General features: G+C 44.0%; 2 protein-coding genes across 2 annotated transcripts; both read left to right on the top strand.

Annotated features, from left to right (window-relative positions):
- Nucleotides 1-3,264: 3,264 nt before the first annotated feature.
- LOC311119449 (YY1-associated factor 2-like) lies at nt 3,265-5,797 on the top strand (the record flags this gene model as incomplete). Its single annotated transcript, XM_084194139.1, has 2 exons — nt 3,265-3,458; nt 3,956-5,797. Coding segments are annotated over 2 exons (477 nt in total), but the record flags the coding sequence as incomplete, so codon positions are not given.
- Nucleotides 5,798-9,019: 3,222 nt separating this feature from the next.
- On the top strand, nt 9,020-18,330 carry LOC311119448 (glucoside xylosyltransferase 1-like). The gene is made up of 7 exons (XM_084194138.1): nt 9,020-9,336; nt 10,925-11,111; nt 12,249-12,380; nt 12,911-13,162; nt 13,365-13,488; nt 14,298-14,470; nt 16,522-18,330. Exons 1-7 carry the CDS (start codon nt 9,110-9,112, stop codon nt 16,687-16,689), a joined length of 1,263 nt encoding a protein of 420 aa, XP_084050264.1. The 5' UTR covers nt 9,020-9,109; the 3' UTR covers nt 16,690-18,330.
- The last annotated feature ends 448 nt before the right edge of the window (nt 18,331-18,778 follow it).

The following is an 18,778-nucleotide window of genomic DNA, read 5'->3' as shown; positions in this document are numbered from 1 at the left end:
GAAGAGAGAGAGAGAGAGAGAGAGAGAGAGAGAGAGAGAGAGCGAGAGAGAGAGAGAGAGAGAGAGAGAGAGAGAGAGAGAGGTGCACACTGCCCACAAAAAGAGGTGGAAACTGAGCTACAGTGTGCAGAGAGAGAGATACATATTTAGGCTACTTCTTTTCATTAGTCATTTCAATTGAAGATCTACCAATTGATTCAACAATAATATAAAGTGTCAGGACAGTGTAGAGACAGTGATTAAAGATAGAAATGTATTATTAATATCATAATTATTTATCTTTGCTGGCTGAAAGAAAATCCACTATGTCTGGCTGCTATTTGGTGCATTTATTTAAACCCCCCTTTGCCTTGATGTCCTACTTTCATAGTGGCTGACTCCATTAACCATTCTAGAATGGATTTGGGGAGTGGGCTATTGATTGAAAATCACAACTCCTACACAGCGGTTCCAACACACAGCATTAATGTCAGAACATAAGCTAGCGCGCCGAGCCAGACACTGAGGAATTCCTATTGGAATCAATGCCTCAGACCAACCTGATGTAGTGTGTAAATGATAGGCCAATACTGGAGAACACACACATACTGGAGGCCTATAGTACGTGCTTTCTTAATAACCTCTGATTGGGTTAACTGCTCTGCTCTGTTAACAACTCCACCTCTGTACAACATGACAGTACCAGTCCTGGCAGCAGGCTCCACTATCACCCTGCAGCAATTGAAACCAATCCCTCCCATCATCCATCCCAATGTGTTTGGGGAGTCGGGACAGAGATGATTTTCAATGCACAACAACATGAATTATGTTATTACTGAGAGATTGTTCTCCGGCTGATTTAAAGTTGTCAGCATTGGTTAGCTCCGTGGTGGGCTGTGCTGTGACTCTCTCTCTCTCCCTCCCTTCTCTCTCTCCCACCCCCTCTCTCTCTCTCTCCCACCCCCCCTCTCTCTCTCTCTCTCTCCCCCCCCTCTCTCTCTCTCTCTCCCACCCCCTCTCTCTCTCTCCCCCCCTCTCTCTCCCTCCCTTCTCTCTCTCCCACCCCCTCTCTCTCTCTCTCTCACCCTCTCTCTCTCTCTCTCTCTCTCTCCACCCCCTCTCTCTCTCCCACCCCCTCTCGCTCTCTCTCTCCCTCCCTTCTCTCTCCCACCCCCTCTCTCTCTCTCTCTCCCACCCCTCTCTATCTCTCTCCCACCCTCTCTCTCTCTCTCTCCCCCCCCCCCCCCCCCCCCCCCTCTCTCTCTCTCTCTCTCGCTCCCTCTATCTCTGTGTCTCTGGCAGTATATAGGCCATGAGATACATTTACATTTTAAATGCTTGCTGGCCTTGATGCAGTTACTGTAAGGGGATTTTCATAACAACACTTGAAAGTAGCTTTTGCAGGCTGTAGGATAATTGAGGCCATTATGGTAATCTAAACTAAACAATGCTTTCCTCTTCCCTTTGCAACTCAGTCTAGCTGTAGTTGTCATGTTTTCTGTGTGTGAGAAAGTCAAGTACTGTTCCATTTGCTAAGTACTCTTGTCTATTTGAGAGTATTACTTCAATTGATAAATGGATCCATCACAGATAAGCATACTGATAATAAGCACTGCAGAAAAATGAGTATTTCTAGGCTAAACTGTTTCTCCATCTTACTACAGCGTGATTGGAACTGTACTAGAGATAAGCTGATGACAATTATTCTCCTGGTGGGGAATTTCGTACAAAATGTGCAAAATGTTGCATGCCTCGAGGACTCATCTGTGAAATGTCAGCGTGTGTGTGTGTGTGTGTGTGTGTGTGTGTGTGTGTGTGTGTGTGTGCGCGCACACTTTCATGCTTGTGTGTGTGTGTGTGTGTGTGTGTGTTTTGTTCTAGAGAGGGAACCACTGAAAGGAAAGATCACTATGCAGTCAGTACAGTAGTAATCTCCCCATGGCAGAACAACAGATGGGTCTGTCAGCACTGTGGGCTGGGCTGGCATTCACACTAGTGATTTGTCCGTCCCTGAAGAAGCAGGCTTAACGTACAGGACCTGGCAGCTCATACATACAGTGCTACTCCAATAACGGCATAATGCATGTTGTTGTGAAGCGTTTAGACAGAGGAGGAAATGGAGATGGAGCTTCTTCAGAGAGGTGGTTTGGCTGCTGCTGTATGTTTGAAGTATTAAGCTGGGTGGTTAGTGGTCACTGCTTACGTCTTTTTACTTGGTATGGGATGTCATTGTGCAACATTGAGATGGGGCTCAATGTTGAATGCTGTATCCAAGTTTCCAGCTTTTCCAACCAGTTATCGTCGACACTTTACATTTAAGGTAGACTTTATAAAGGGTTTATAAATGGCTTAGAAACTGCTAAGTACTAGATAGTTTGTAAATATAACACATTTGTTTTGCTCGCTAAATGCTTCCCTGTCTCACTAATGGTGCGGTGTGCTCCTACAGGAAGCCTCGTCCTGTCTCACTAATGGTGCGGTGTGCTCCTACAGGAAGCCTCGTCCTGTCTCACTAATGGTGCTGTGTGCTCCTACAGGAAGCCTCGTCCTGTCTCACTAATGGTGCGGTGTGCTCCTACAGGAGGCCTCGTCCTGTCTCACTAATGGTGCAGTGTGCTCCTACAGGAAGCCTCGTCCTGTCTCACTAATGGTGCGGTGTGCTCCTACAGGAAGCCTCGTCCTGTCTCACTAATGGTGCAGTGTGCTCCTACAGGAAGCCTCGTCCTGTCTCACTAATGGTGCGGTGTGCTCCTACAGGAAGCCTCGTCCTGTCTCACTAATGGTGCAGTGTGCTCCTACAGGAAGCCTCGTCCTGTCTCACTAATGGTGCGTTGTGCTCCTACAGGAGGCCTCGTCCTGTCTCACTAATGGTGCAGTGTGCTCCTACAGGAAGCCTCGTCCTGTCTCACTAATGGTGCGGTGTGCTCCTACAGGAAGCCTCGTCCTGTCTCACTAATGGTGCAGTGTGCTCCTACAGGAAGCCTCGTCCTGTCTCACTAATGGTGCGGTGTGCTCCTACAGGAAGCCTCGTCCTGTCTCACTAATGGTGCAGTGTGCTCCTACAGGAAGCCTCGTCCTGTCTCACTAATGGTGCGTTGTGCTCCTACAGGAAGCCTCGTCCTGTCTCACTAATGGTGCGGTGTGCTCCTACAGGAGGCCTTGTCCTGTCTCACTAATGGTGCAGTGTGCTCCTACAGGAAGCCTCGTCCTGTCTCACTAATGGTGCGGTGTGCTCCTACAGGAATCCTCGTCCTGTCTCACTAATGGTGCGGTGTGCTCCTACAGGAAGCCTCGTCCTGTCTCACTAATGGTGCGGTGTGCTCCTACAGGAAGCCTCGTCCTGTCTCCCAGCTGGTTGCTCAGCAGGTAGCGCCACAGTTCGCCTCGCCCACGCTGCTGCCCAAGAAGGACAGGAAGGACAGAGCGGAGAGGAATGACAAAGAGCCCACAGTGAAGAAGAACAGCCACAAGAAGATGAGGTTAGCATTTACAGATAACTGTTTATCATGAACCTGTTGCATTTAACCTGTATGATTATTATTATTAGTAGTAGTAGTGTGATAGTGTTTCTTATTAGTAGTAGTATGATGGTGTTTCTTATTAGTAGTAGTATGATGGTGTTTCTTATTAGTAGTAGTATGATGGTGTTTCTTATTAGTAGTAGTATGATGGTGTTTCTTATTAGTAGTAGTATGATGGTGTTTCTTATTATTAGCACGATAGTGTTTATTATTAGTAGTAGTATGATAATGGGACTATTACTAGGATGAATAGTGTCAATGTAGTAATATCAAAGTAGTATGATAGTAGAAATGTATGTGGTTTCCACATATTTCATAAGCGCTCCAGTTTGTGTGGTTTACCCCTATCCTTCTCTTCTCGCTCTCTCTGTCAAAGGTTTATAACATCCACCTGTCTCCTCTCCCCTGTCTCCTCTCCTCTGTCTCCTCTCCTCTGTCTCCTCTCCCGCCCTCAGGCCCAGATTAAAAAACATTGACAGGAGTAGCGCTCAGCACTTAGAGGTCACGGTTGGAGACCTGACTGTCATCATCACAGACTTTAAGGAGAAAACCAAACCTCCCCCCTCCTCCTCCTCCACCACCACCACACCTCCCTCCTCTACCACCCCCTCCAGCACTGTGTCTGTGTCTGCAGAACACCACAGTGGCTCCAGCTCAGACAACAACGCTGAGAGAGGGGTCTCACGGTCATCTTCACCCCGAGGAGAGGACTTCTTAGTCGGGACAGAGTCCCACTAGACCACCCCCCTTGGAACCCCAGAACCTCCACCCCTTGACCTCCAAGTTGGAGGCCCTGGACCCCCAAACTCCTAGCCCAACATCTGGAACGCCAGACCCTCAGACCCGCAACCCCTAGACCTTGGCCTGGACCCCCAACCCCTAGACCTTGGCCTGGACTCCCAACCCCTAGACCTTGGCCTGGACCCCCAACCCCTAGACCTTGGCCTGGGCCCCCAACCCCTAGACCTTGGCCTGGGCCCCCAACCCCTAGACCTTGGCCTGGACCCCCAACCCCTAGACCTTGGCCTGGGCCCCCAACCCCTAGACCTTGGCCTGGACCCCCAACCCCTAGACCTTGGCCTGGACCCCCAACCCCTAGACCTTGGCCTGGGCCCCCAACCCCTAGACATTGGCCTGGACCAAACTCATGGCTTAACATAGGCCACTCTAACCGCACTCCTCTGTCCTCAACTCTGATATGTAATGTTATCTCTGGACATGCACATTTACTGTAGTACTAGCTATAGGTTATCGCTAGATCAACACATTTAGCAGCTACAGGTTACAGCTAGCAAGATGGACGAGACGAAACCGTTCCAAGTTAGATCCATTACCGACCTTGAGTTGCGGATGGCTTTTGGACAAAAAACACCACAATCTGAAGGTTTGTTTTAATGACATTTCTCTGATTAACTTTAGGTGAATTTAACTGACTCTTTTTGAAACCTGTGTTCTAAACTGTTCTAAACAGGAAGTCATGTCCTTCCATTTAGCTGATCTTAGCCTATTGTACAGCTCTGTTTTAATGTGCTAGTATTATAACATCACATCAGTGTTATTATCCATGTCAACATCTCAACTTTCAACCCCCTGTCCAATGAGAACTGTCGTGACATGATGATTATGGTTCAGAGTTCTTCAGTTTGTGTTGCATTATGGGAGAAAACATGAGGTACATGCGGAGAGGATGGAAAACCTATGGGCTCTCTTTTGGTACATGTCTCAATTGTAAAGTGTCATTTATTGATTGAATGTGATGGAGACTGAATTGTATTGTCATTGACTCACTACATCAGCTGGGACCTGGTGTGGTTTTATCATTCTTGAGAAAATATTCTGTTTTTGAATTGTATCAGTTTTAACACCACCTGAAATGATTGATTATACTGTATCACGACATTCACTGTTACATCATTTGTTTTGTTTCTGGCAAGCTTTGCTGTTTAGAAATGTATGGACAACTTGGTTGATTACATGGTTCAATGTCTATAAAGAAAGATATAAATAATGGAATTATGTATTGGAAAAGAGTTCTGCTTTCTGCCTTTCTTCCATGTTCTATAACAATAGAGATATAGACTTTAACGGCTTGCCCTGGATATGACCCAGTGTTCTAGGGAATGTATGTTTGGATGATCATTGATGACCGATAATGGGTAAGTAGTGAAAGCAATTCTAGCCACGGTGTTTCACTGAAACAATTGACATGATGTACACTGCCTTCAGAAAGTATTCACACCTTGACTTTTTGTTGTTACAGAGTGGGATTAAAATTGATTAAATTGTAATTTTGTGTCAACGATCTACACAAAATCCTCTGTCAAAGTGGAAGAAAATTTCTAACATTTGTAAAAAAAAATATATATATATACAGTGGTGTGAAAAAGTGTTTGCTTCTTCCTGATTTGTTATTTGTTTGCATGTTTGTCACACTTAAATGTTTCAGATCATCAAACAAATGTAAATATTAGTCAAAGATAACACAAGTAAACACAAAATGCAGTTTTGAAATGAAGGTTGTTATTATTAAGGGAAAACAAAATCCAAACCTACATGGCCCTGTGTGAAAAAGTGTTTGCCCCCCCCTGTTATAACACAACTCAACTGTGGTTTATCACACCTGAGTTCAATTCCTCTAGCCACACCCAGGCCTGGTTACTGCCACACCTGTTCTCAATCAAGGAATCACTTAAATAGGACCTGTCTGACAAAGTGAAGTAGACCAAAAGATCCTCAAAAGCTAGACATCATGCCGAGATCCAAAGAAATTCAGGAACAAATGAGAAAGAAAGTAATTGAGATCCATCAGTCTGGAAAAGGTTATAAAGCAATTTCTAAAGCTTTGGGACTCCAGCGAACCACAGTGAGAGCCATTATCCACAAATGGCGAAAACATGGAACAGTGGTGAACCTTCCCAGGAGTGGCTGGCCGACCAAAATTACCCCATGAGCGCAGCGACGACTCATCCAAGAGGTCACAAAAGACCCCACAACAACATCCAAAGAGCTGCAGGCCTCACTTGCCTCAGTTAAGGTCAGTGTTCATGACTCCACCATAAGAAAGAGACTGGGCAAAAATGGCCTGCATGGCAGAGTTCCAAGACGAAAACCACTGCTGAGCAAAAAGAACATTAAGGCTCGTCTCATTTTTGCCAGAAAACATCTTGATGATCCCCAAGACCTTTGGGAAAATACTCTGTGGACTGACAAGACAAAAGTTGAACTTTTTGGAAGGTGTGTGTCCCATTACATCTGGCGTAAAAGTAACACCGCATTTCAGTAAAGGACATCATACCAACAGTAAAATATGGTGGTGGTAGTGTGATGGTCTGGGCCTGTTTTGCTGTTTCAGGACCTGGAAGACTTGCTGTGATAAATGGAACCATGAATTCTACTGTCTACCAAAAAATCCTGAATTTGAATGTCCGGCCATCTGTTCGTGTCCTCAAGCTGAAGCGAACTTGGGTTCTGCAGCAGGACAATGATCCAAAACACACCAGCAAGTCCACCTCTGAATGGCTGAAGACAAACAAAATGAAGACTTTGGAGTGGCCTAGTCAAAGTCCTGACCTGAATCCTATTGAGATGCTGTGGCATGACCTTAAAAAGGCAGTTCATGCTCGAAAACCCTCCAATGTGGCTGAATTACAACAATTCTGCAAAGATGAGTGGGCCAAAATTCCTCCACAGCGCCGTAAAAGACTCATTGCAAGTTATCGCAAACGCTTGATTGCAGTTGTTGCTGCTAAGGGTGGCCCAACCAGTTATTAGGTTGTAGGGGGCAATCACTTTTTCACACAGGGCCATGTGGGTTTGGATTTTGTTTTCCCTTAATAATAACAACCTTCATTTCAAAACTGCATTTTGTGTTTACTTCTGTTATCTTTGACTAATATTTAAATTTGTTTGATGATCTGAAACATTTAAGTGTGACAAAAATCAGGAAAGGGGCAAACACTTTTTCACACCACTGTGTATATATATATAAAAATGAAAAATAACACTATATCTTGATTAGATAAGTATTCAACCCTCCTGAGTCAATACATGTTAGAATCACCTTTGGCAGTGATTACAGCTGTAAGTCTTTCTGGGTAAATCTCTAAGAGCTTTTGCACACCTGGATTGTGCAATATTTGCACATTATTCTTTTAAAAATGATTCAAGCTTTGTCAAGTTGGTTGTTGATCTGATCATTGCTAGACAGACATTTTCAAGTCTATTCCTTGCTGATGACCTGCATACCAATATCATGATGCAGCCACCACCATGCTTGAAAATATGAGGAGTGGTACTCTGATGTGTTGTGTCGGATTTGCCCCAAACATAACACTTCGTATTCAGGTTCAAAGTTCATTTCTTTGTACCTTTTATGCTGTTTTATTTTAGTGCCTTATTGCAAACAGGATGCATTTTATTCTGTACAAGCTTCCTTCTTTTCACTTTGTCATTTAGCTTAATATTGTTGGAGTAACTACAATGTTGTTGATCCATCCTCAGTTATCTCCTATCACAGCCATGAAACTCTGTAACTGTTTTAAATTCACCATTGGCCCCGTGGTTAAATCCCTGTACGGTTTCCTTCCTCTCCGGCAACTGAGTTAGGAAGGACACCTGTATCTTTGTAGTGACTGTGTGTATTGATACACCATCCAAAGTGTAATTAATAACTTCACAATGCTCAAAGGGATATCATATCTGTTTTTTATTTGATTTTTACCCATTTACCAATAGGTGCCCTTCTTTGCGAGGCATTGGAAAACCTCCCTGATCTTTATGGTTGAATCTGTGTTTGAAATTCACTTCTCGACTGAGGGACCTTACAATTATCTGTATGTGTGGGGTACAGAGATGAGGTAGTCATTCAAAAATCATGTTGAACACTGTTATTGCACACAGAGTGCATGCAATTTATTTGGTGACCTGTTAAGCACATTTTTACTCCTGAATTTATTTAGGCCTGCCATAACAAAGGGGTTTAATACTTATTGACTCAATACATTTCAGCTTTTCATTTTTTTATTAATTTGTAAACATTTCTAAAAACATAATTACACTTTGACATTATGGGCTACTGTGTGTAGGCCAGTGACACAATCTCAAGTAAGTTAATCAATTTTAAATTCAGGCTGTAACACAACAAAATGTGGAAAAAGTCAAGGGGTGTGAATACTTCCTGAAGGCGCTGTAGATAGAGTAGTCCGATCCTACGACATTGCCTTTGTCTGGCCCACTCCAGTGGCTATCAAGGATGAAAAGCCAGGCTTTTTAACACCACCGATAGCGCCATCTAGTGGATAATCTCTAACCACCGAACCCATAAAATAAAATGCAGTTTCATTTATCATAGGCCAACAATAAAAACATAATATCAGTAATATCAGAAGGATGCTCTGATATTTCCTCATGAATGTGGGTTTGAAAAGAATATTTATTGTATAGCCTACTTCTCAGTCACACACAGACGGGGGAAGGGGATTCACTTTTATGTATACTCCTCCCTTCCCCCAACGGTTCTCACAGAACAGCGTCTTGCCTGCAGTGTGAATGGTAGCCAGCTTCGTTCTGTGTCATGACTTTGAGTTTTGAAAGCGCTTTTACTCTTAATAATGCGGCGTTACATTCGTGCATTCCTCTTGTGCATGTTGTTTGCCGTGTTCTCGGCCTTGTACGTGTATAGTAAACTATTTTATATCGATCTGTCGGTCGGAGGAGGTGGAGTGGGTGGGAGGACTTTCCTCCATCGAGTCGCGGCCTCTCGGCGAAGGGACATTGGACAAGAAACCAGGCGAGGGCCGGACAAAACAGGCCCCGGCGATGAACACTGGTACACTAGGTAATAGTTACACTGCTTATTCGATTGTAATAAACTTCAAACGGCTTTAAAAAAAATGAATGCATAACTGTCCTGGTGAAAAATAATTTCCTCTGCAAGCAATCTATTGGAATGTGCTCCATTTACATATGTGTTCTCCACAATAGTATCAGGTGAAAGTGTTTTTCATCAAGTTGTCTCTTTGTGAAACAATGTTGGTACAACAAGATACAAGACACATTGTAACAATTCCTCTGGCTAACTTGTTGCATCCTATCCCACTTTCACTATGGTCATGGCCATTGTGTACTTGCAGTTCCAGCGCAAACAAATACATTAGATCAATTGCTGCTTGCAAAGACATGTAAATATATCAAAATATATCTGGGCAAAAAAAACTCAATATAGCATTTATGTACCTGTAATAAAGAAACATACGTTTTTTTTCTGCATAGAAGTTGACTGGTCGAACTAGTTTCACTAGCGCGCATGGTGGTTCAATAACGTATCTTTCTTCTTGCCTTGATTATTGAGAATGTCCCCAACATTACATTTAAGTCATTTAGCAGACGCTCTTATCCAGAGCGACTTACAGTTAGTGAATACATTTTTTTTTTATACTGGCCCCCCGTGGGAATCGAACCCACAACCCTGGCATTGCAAACGCCATGCTCTATCAACTGAGCTACATCCCTTGTGCGCCGCCCATCAGTCTCCCGGTCGCGGCCGGCTGCGACAGAGCCTGGATTCGAACCAGGATCTCTAGTGGCACAGTTAGCACTGCGATGCAGTGCCTTAGACCACTGCGCCATCAAGAGTGACACAGCTTTATTTTCATAGCTGATTGGTTTTCCTTCACCCTTTTTACCAACCCTTTGAGGTGTGACTGGCTGAGCTACTAGTTTACATTACAGATGTCTTGAGACAAACGCATGTGGGCATCAGTCAGTAGTTACACCAGAAAAGCATTAGCACGGAATAGTTGGAAAAAGTTGACACTATAAAATAATATTCAGAAAACAGATAAAATACTTGGAAAACAGATTGCAGTTGTCTCTCTACTGGGTTGCTAAGCAACCCCTATTTTCATTCATGCACACCAGGATGTGCAATTAAATGGGTGGTTATAGCCTTTAACAGTTTGTTACAGTTGACAAACTAGTGTGAATGACAAACAAGATAATCAGGTTGCCTAGACAAACAACCCCCCCTTCTTTTCCCTCCTACAACAACTTTTAAATGCTAACCTTACTGCTTTGTTCCTCTTCAGTCAAGCAAGGGATCTCTGTCAAATATTCAGTTTAGCTGGCGGTGGCAGGCATTTGGTTGGCTTTTCAAATCCTCTCAGAACCTCTCAAATATTTACTTTAGATATGAGACTTGGAGGTTGGGAGAGAGGAGGGGAATTACAGGGCAAAGAGCTGTTCGCCTGGCAAGAGAAGTCTACAAGCATGCCTCCCTCATTGTTTGGAAGAGCAGAACAGCACTAAGTGAAGAGATGCTGAACCAGTTGGTGAACCTGACACAAATCATTGACAGAGGAAGGTTTTAACCTTTTTAAATTAAACAAACTTTGATTTAACTCTGGCATAAATCTCTTTATTTGCAGGTACATCATGAGGAAAGCAGGGGGCCGTGTTAGGACGACTGCACCCATGCATCTGGCTGTAGTGGCCTGTGGACAGAGACTAGAGGAGACACTCACCATGCTGAAGTCTGCTGTTATGCTCAGCATCAAACCACTGTGTCTGCACATCTTTGCTGAAGACCAGCTGCACGCCAGCTTTATAGAAGCTGTGAGTAGGACTGGATAGAGGACTAGGCCTATAGCCTATGATTGGAGTCATAATAATGTGGTAGTAATGAGATGTGATAATGATGTTGTAATATTACATGCCCTAATATGATAATGTAATAGCATCTACATCACAACTCTAGCATGTAGGCTTCAACAAAATCCCATTTGGTCCAGTGCACATGTAATGAACCCCTTTATGATGTATCAGAAGTACACACTGAGAGGACAAAACATTAAGAACACCTGCTCTTTACATTTGAGTCATTTAGCAGACGCTCTTATCCAGAGCGACATACAGGAGCAATTAGCCTTGCTCAAGGGCACATCGACAGATTTTTCACCTAGTCAGCTCGAGTATTAGAACCAGCGACCTTTCGGTTACTGGCACAACGCTCTTAACCACTAAGCTACCTGCTCCATGGACTGACCAGGTGAATCCAGGTGAAAGCTATGATCCCTTATTGACGTCACTTGTTAAATCCACTTCAATCAGTGTAGATGAAGGGGAGGAGACAGGTTAAAGAAGGATTTTTAAGCCTTGAGACAATTGAGACATGGATTGTGTATGTTTCATTCAGAGAGTGAATGGGCAAGACAAAATATGTGCCTTTGAACAGGGTATGGTAGTAGGTGCCAGGGGCACCGGTTTGTGTCAAGAACTGCAACACTGCTGGGTTTTTCACGCTCAACAATTTCCTGTGTGTATCAAGAATGGTCCACCACCCAAAGGACATCCAGCCAACTTGGCACAACTGTGGGAAGCATTGGAGTCAACATGGGCCAGCATCCCTGTGGAACGCTTTCGACACCTTGTAGAGTCCATGCCCTGACGAATTGAGACTGTTCTGAGGGCAAAAGGGGGTGCAACTCAATATTAGGAAGGTGTTTTCTTTTTTCTTTCAATTAAGCCCTAGACAACCAGGTGAGGGGAGTTCTTTACTAATTAGTGACCTTAATTCATCACTCAAGTACAAGGGAGGAGTGAAAACCCACAGACACTCGGCCCTCCGTGGGATGAGTCTGACACCTGTGGCCTAGAGGTTATCTATCTTGTCTATAAACATTTGAGTGTTTGCCTCTCTCTTTTAAACCTCCATGTAATAACACCTGTCTGTTTGTCTTGTTCTGTGTTTAGTTGGAGTCGTGGCCAGGTCCGTTCCGCTCCAGGTTTAACTACACTATGTACCCCATCACCTTCCCCAATGAGAACGCTGGAGAGTGGAAGAAACTCTTCAAACCATGTGCTTCTCAGAGACTGTTCCTACCTGTGAGTTTCATAGCTGGATAAATACTATTTTCTTTAATTAAATATTAGCATGATGTTGATTTCCAGGGCCTCAAAATAATGTGTTAGAGTGACTGTAAAAGTGTGACTAAAAGTGTGACTGTAAATGTGTACACTGCTAACTGAGGTGTCTGTGTTTCTGATTCTCTCTGTCGTCTTCAGTTGATCCTAAAGGAGGTGGACTCAGACATCTTGTTCCTGGCCTCTGACCTCTAACCTCTATCTCTGTCCCCCAGCTCATCCTAAAGGAGGTGGACTCTCTAGTCTACGTGGACTCAGACATCTTGTTCCTGGCCTCTGACCTCTAACCTCTATCTCTGTCCCCCAGCTCATCCTAAAGGAGGTGGACTCTCTAGTCTACGTGGACTCAGACATCTTGTTCCTGGCCTCTGACCTCTAACCTCTATCTCTGTCCCCCAGCTCATCCTAAAGGAGGTGGACTCTCTAGTCTACGTGGACTCAGACATCTTGTTCCTGGCCTCTGACCTCTAACCTCTATCTCTGTCCCCCAGCTCATCCTAAAGGAGGTGGACTCTCTAGTCTACGTGGACTCAGACATCTTGTTCCTCCAGCCTGTGGACGCTCTGTGGTCCCTGCTCGTTCACTTCAACGCTACCCAGCTTGCCGCCATGGCGCCGGAGCACGAGGAGCCACGTATCGCCTGGTACAACCGCTTCGCCCGTCACCCCTACTATGGCAGGACGGGCATCAACTCTGGGGTCATGCTCATGAACATGACCCGCATCAGGGCCACATACTTCAAGGTAATATAAACTTCGACCAACAGAGGTCACCATTGCAATACAATCAGATTTAATGTCATCCAGAGACAGGAGAAGAGACATTTTCTACAAATATATTATCCCTGTTGAATGAATGACAAATAAAACTCATAATGAAGATGTTTGCGCAGGCTCTTCGATTTTACACAATGTAACACCCCCCTGTCCTGTTCTGTGTGATCAGAATGACATGACGTCAGTGGGTCTGAGGTGGGAGGAGCTGCTGATGCCACTGCTGCAGAAATATAAACTAAACATGACCTGGGGAGACCAGGACCTGCTCAACATCATCTTCCATCACAACCCTGGTGAGACTCCCAGCTCAGCTCCTCCCTTATCACACCACGTGATGACATACATGACATATAGACAGTGTATAGGGTTGTTATAGTCGAAATATAAACTAAACATGACCTGGGGAGACCAGGACCTGCTCAGCATCATCTTCCATCACAACCCTGGTGAGACTCCCAGCTCAGCTCCTCCCTTATCACACCACATGATGACATACATGACATATAGACAGTGTATAGGGTTGTTATAGTCGACATATAAACTAAACATGACCTGGGGAGATCAGGACCTGCTCAGCATCATCTTCCATCACAACCCTGGTGAGACTCCCAGCTCAGCTCCTCCCTTATCACACCACGTGATGACATACATGACATATAGACAGTGTATAGGGTTGTTATAGTCGACATATAAACTAAACATGACCTGGGGAGACCAGGACCTGCTCAACATCATCTTCCATCACAACCCTGGTGAGACTCCCAGCTCAGCTCCTCCCTTATCACACCACGTGATGACATACATGACATATAGACAGTGTATAGGGTTGTTATAGTCGACATATAAACTAAACATGACCTGGGGAGACCAGGACCTGCTCAGCATCATCTTCCATCACAACCCTGAGGAGACCTCTGAAATGGAATAGTTGGGGCAGGGATCCCAGCGTCAGCCCTCCAGGGCAGCAGTGTGTTGTCTTGTCTTATTGTTTACCTGGCTAATAAGGTGTGTGGAGATGCCCAACTGAGCTCCAGGATGATAAGAAAAGCAGAAGTATTAGACTTGTGCCCCTCTAAACTAGCCCTTGTCTCTCCCCCTCCAGAGTGTCTGTTGGAAGTCCCCTGCCACTGGAACTACCGTCCAGACCACTGTATCTACGGCAGTAACTGTGGCTCCGCGGAGGAGGAGGGTATCTTTATCCTGCACGGGAACAGAGGAGTGTACCATGACCTCAAACAGCCTGCCTTCAGAGCTGTCTACGATGCCATACGACAGGTAGGCTAAACGATCACAGAGCAGTATTGTCTACAACGCCATACGACAGGTAGGCTAAACGATCACAGAGCAGTGTTCTCTACAACGCCATACGACATGTAGGCTAAACGATCACAGAGCAGTGTTGTCTACAACGCCATACGACAGGTAGGCTAAACGATCACAGAGCAGTGTTGTCTACAACGCCATACGACAGGTAGGCTAAACGATCACAGAGCAGTGTTCTCTACAACGCCATACGACAGGTAGGCTAAACGATCACAGAGCAGTGTTGTCTACAACGCCATACGACAGGTAGGCTAAACGATCACAGAGCAGTGTTCTCTACAACGCCATACGACAGGTAGGCTAAACGATCACAGAGCAGTGTTGTCTACAACGCCATACGACAGGTAGGCTAAACGATCACAGAGCAGTGTTGTCTACAACGCCATACGACAGGTAGGCTAAACGATCACAGAGCAGTGTTGTCTACAACGCCATACGACAGGTAGGCTAAACGATCACAGAGCAGTGTTGTCTACAACGCCATACGACAGGTAGGCTAAACGATCACAGAGCAGTGTTCTCTACAACGCCATACGACAGGTAGGCTAAACGATCACAGAGCAGTGTTGTCTACAAGGTCATACGACAGGTAGGCTAAACGATCACAGAGCAGTGTTGTCTACAATGCCATACATCAGGTAGGCTAAACGATCAAATATCTACGACGCCACATGACAGGTAAACCAAACGATCACAGAGCAGTATTATAGCCCACCTTCAGGGCCGTCTACGACGCTATACGACAGGTGGTGGCGGCGGCGGGTGGCTTAGTGGTTAAGAGCGTTGTGCCAGTAACCGAAAGGTTGCTGGTTCTAATCCCCGAGCCGGCTAGGTTAAAAAATCTGTCGATGTGCCCTTGAGCAAGGCACTTAACCCTAATTGCTCCTGTAAGTCGCTCTGGATAAGAGTGTCTGCTAAATGACTAAAATGTAATGTAATGTAAACCAAACAATCACTAATCAGGGTTTCCAGATGGGAAAACAACTTGATTGTCTTTCATTGATTGTGTATTAGGTGTGTAAGGAAATGTTTGTTTGTGTGTCCAGACCTCTTCTATGCAGATCTCCACAAGTTTCAGTGTTGAGTGAAACACATTTCCTCATAAGGATGTGTTCTAACTGATCAGTTGTTTTAATGATATCGACTACAGTGGGCATTTGTTTAATGACGTCATCAATGTCCAGGTTTGTGTTGCTTTCCTATTAACTAAGCATCGAGCGTCTATCAGAAAGATGCCTGGTCAATATTGTGTCTTTGCCTCTCAGTACATCTGACACACACACACATACACACACACACACACACACACACACACACACACACACACACACACCTCATACATAATATCTGAGAGTATTAAAGCCACAGTAAAACCAAGGCCCAGGAAAGAGCAGTAAAGTTTTAGTGCTGATGGTACATTTACAAGCTCAGTCTCCACTAGCACAGTGTTCCATCATCCACATAAAAACAATACACACATTGGAAATGGAGCTTTATGACCGGGGGGGGGGTATGTGTGCCTTAACTTTTAGTAACCCAATATCAGGGACTGAACCAAATGAGAGGACGTAAAATAGTAATTCACTTTGATTTCCTGTGAGTGCTGTAAAGGTTCTTCCATTATTGGGAAGAGGGGAAGACTGGTTCTGGATCTGTAGCTGGACTGAGGAGGATAATAAAGTGTGATTTAACCACGTTGAGGGTTTTATCTCTCTACAACACCTCAGCCGCTTCAGGAACTCTTATTCTAATGAAAAGAAAGTCTTTCTTAGGCTTTATACATATTAAACACGTTTCACTGCCCGTCTATTTCATCACACTTTAAAAGCATACAATGATGTGAATCGTAAGATGGTGAATTGTAATAATTGTAAGTCGCTCTGTATAAGAGCTGCCAAATGACTAAAATGTAATGAATTTTCTGTCCATAGCTGTAGTAGATATCTATAACTGTGGACATCAGATTTAGGGCCTGTTTGATAACAGAATGTTATATTTCTCAGTACTCGTTTGGGGAGGATCCTGTGAGCTCCCTGCTGGTCCCACTGGAAGAAGAGCTGTTGAAGACTACCCGTTCATACTGTGGTAAATCACATGTTCTGTTTACTAAGAGACTGGCTGACAGCCTGGCCAACGTCAACAGAGATGCTCAGCGTCCACATGGACGGTAGTCTGATGGACTGGGCCTCCAGACTGTCCTATAGTGTTGTCATGGTCAGACAGATGGTAGCCTGGGTCCTGTTCATTGGAGCGCAATGTAGCAAAACAGTTTGTAACGGAAAAACGAAAATGGGTGTTTCTTATTGGACAAGTTGAGATAGTGCCTGCTCTGTTTCATTTCATGGTCTTCTGTCTCATGCCTACTGGGCACCTACAGTGTCTACAGATACATGGTTGAAGGAAGAGACTACATGGACATTGGTGACTTCATATGCTGGAGATACATACTGTTTGTGTGAAGGATGACTGTCATCACTACAGATCCCATATCTTGTTCAGCGTTTCTCTGGACAAAGTCATCTATATAGTAGGCTATATGGTATTTCCAGTGCTGATGAGGTACTACTTTAATAGTGCTGTCTGCTGTATGTAAGAGGCCTTGCTTTCCATATTGGAGAATTGGCCACAATGGTCTTATCCGGCCTGCAGGACATGACTAAACTGAAACAGTCTTTCTAAGCTAAATTGTACCTCTCCTATTGACAAAGAGCTACTCTGAGCTTTCTGCCGTAATGTGAACAGCATAGTGCCATGAGAGAAGAAGGCGGCACAGACCAGAATCTATTTTGGAGTTTGCTTTATCTCAAATGCACTTTCCCCTTTATATATTAAGATAAGTGGAACACAATGCAGCAAAGATGAGGATGAATGGGAGTTCTGGATGTTTTCAGTTGTTTATTGTCGTTCTTTAGTTTTTGTTTCAGTATTTGTTTACTTAAGAAATAGTTACAACCAGTTCAACTATTGCCTTCTCTCTGTATACACTTTTCTTTGTTGTAAAGATTTTATTAGCTTTAATGTGGATGAAGCCGTCCATATTTTTTGCACTGATCGATTTCATATATTTAGAAAAGTCTGTGTTACTTTGATGGTATGGGCAATTCTGTCCTTAAAACATGCTGGAATATTGTCTTTGAAGAACCACTTTTGCTCTGCAGTCAGTCAGTTTTAATGTGTTGATTTATTGTTCAGACGACAGATTGTGTTACTGTTGTACATTAGTTTGTGTTGTGTTTATAGCTAATGCCAAAGTTTTTTGCACTATTGAATGTATGTTGGAAACAATGACTGTCAAAACAAACAACTTCCTTCCGTCTGTCATAGAAGAATGATCTTCTTGAAAATGTTTAGTCATTTTTACAATACTTATCTTCCTTATGTTTACTTTGTGTGTTTTTTATGTGTAAACAGGAAAATGCAGTATATTTTGTACCATAAAGGTAGGACGCACCTTTTTGCATACGTCTCTCACTGTATCTTAACCAATACCTAATGTATTCTGTTAAATCCAGTAGTACGCAATTTGATAGTTTGCCACCAGATGGCAGCATTTATGCATCATGCACAGCAGTTAGCTAGACTAGAGAGACTGTATCAACGTCAGGTTCACCTATTACATTGAGGGGGATTCATGACTAAATGTGGGAGAAATATACACAGTTTACAAAATGTATGCCATCAAAATATCTATGCATCAATAACGGTATGGGGTGCTGCTTGTGCTGTTTAGATGGGAGTCAATCTGTCAATAAATCAAGTATAAATGCTTTATGAGTGTGCCTACAGTTAACAATAAATCAAGTATAAATGCTTTATGAGTGTGCCTACAGTTAACAGCTACATAGTGGAGATAGTATTTTACAACTATTCACGATGTCAACATTAATGTCTGATATTCCCTGTGGCTTGGCTCTTATCTCCGCTGATTGTTTCATCACCTCAACTTCAAGCAAACGACGGTACAAACTCCTAGCCACCAGCGGTGGTCCTATTAGATTGTTAGATTTTCACTGATGCTCAGCATCTTTTAATTTATTCCGCGAAGGTTGAGGACTTGAGCTAGATTGATGGCATGTTTCTATAGCCGTTCCTCGCAGATCAATATAACAGCAAATACTCTATGACCTGACCATCTGGGGCACCGGTATCTTTGTCTCTGCTTTGAGCTGCTCATAAACTGTAACTGATGGACCATTAACAAAACGCTATAGGCCGCCCGTCTCTACTGCCATGGCATTGACAATATTGAATGGTGTTATG

The sequence above is a fragment of the Coregonus lavaretus genome (genome assembly GCF_964263955.1).
Source record: "Coregonus lavaretus genome assembly, contig: HAP1_SCAFFOLD_7143, whole genome shotgun sequence".
In the NCBI taxonomy this organism is placed as follows: Eukaryota; Metazoa; Chordata; class Actinopteri; order Salmoniformes; family Salmonidae; genus Coregonus; species Coregonus lavaretus.
Note: the sequence above shows the minus strand (reverse complement) of the source record. Positions and strands in the feature narration are given on the sequence as shown.

Excerpts from the sequence above, each read along its gene's own strand:
- LOC311119448 (XM_084194138.1), top strand. The coding sequence starts at position 9,110 with ATGCGGCGTTACATTCGTGCATTCCTCTTGTGCATGTTGTTTGCCGTG. Across the intron at positions 9,337-10,924 it reads GATGAACACTGGTACACTAG|GTACATCATGAGGAAAGCAG; the intron begins GTAATAGTTACA and ends CTTTATTTGCAG. Across the intron at positions 13,163-13,364 it reads TCAGGGCCACATACTTCAAG|AATGACATGACGTCAGTGGG; the intron begins GTAATATAAACT and ends CTGTGTGATCAG.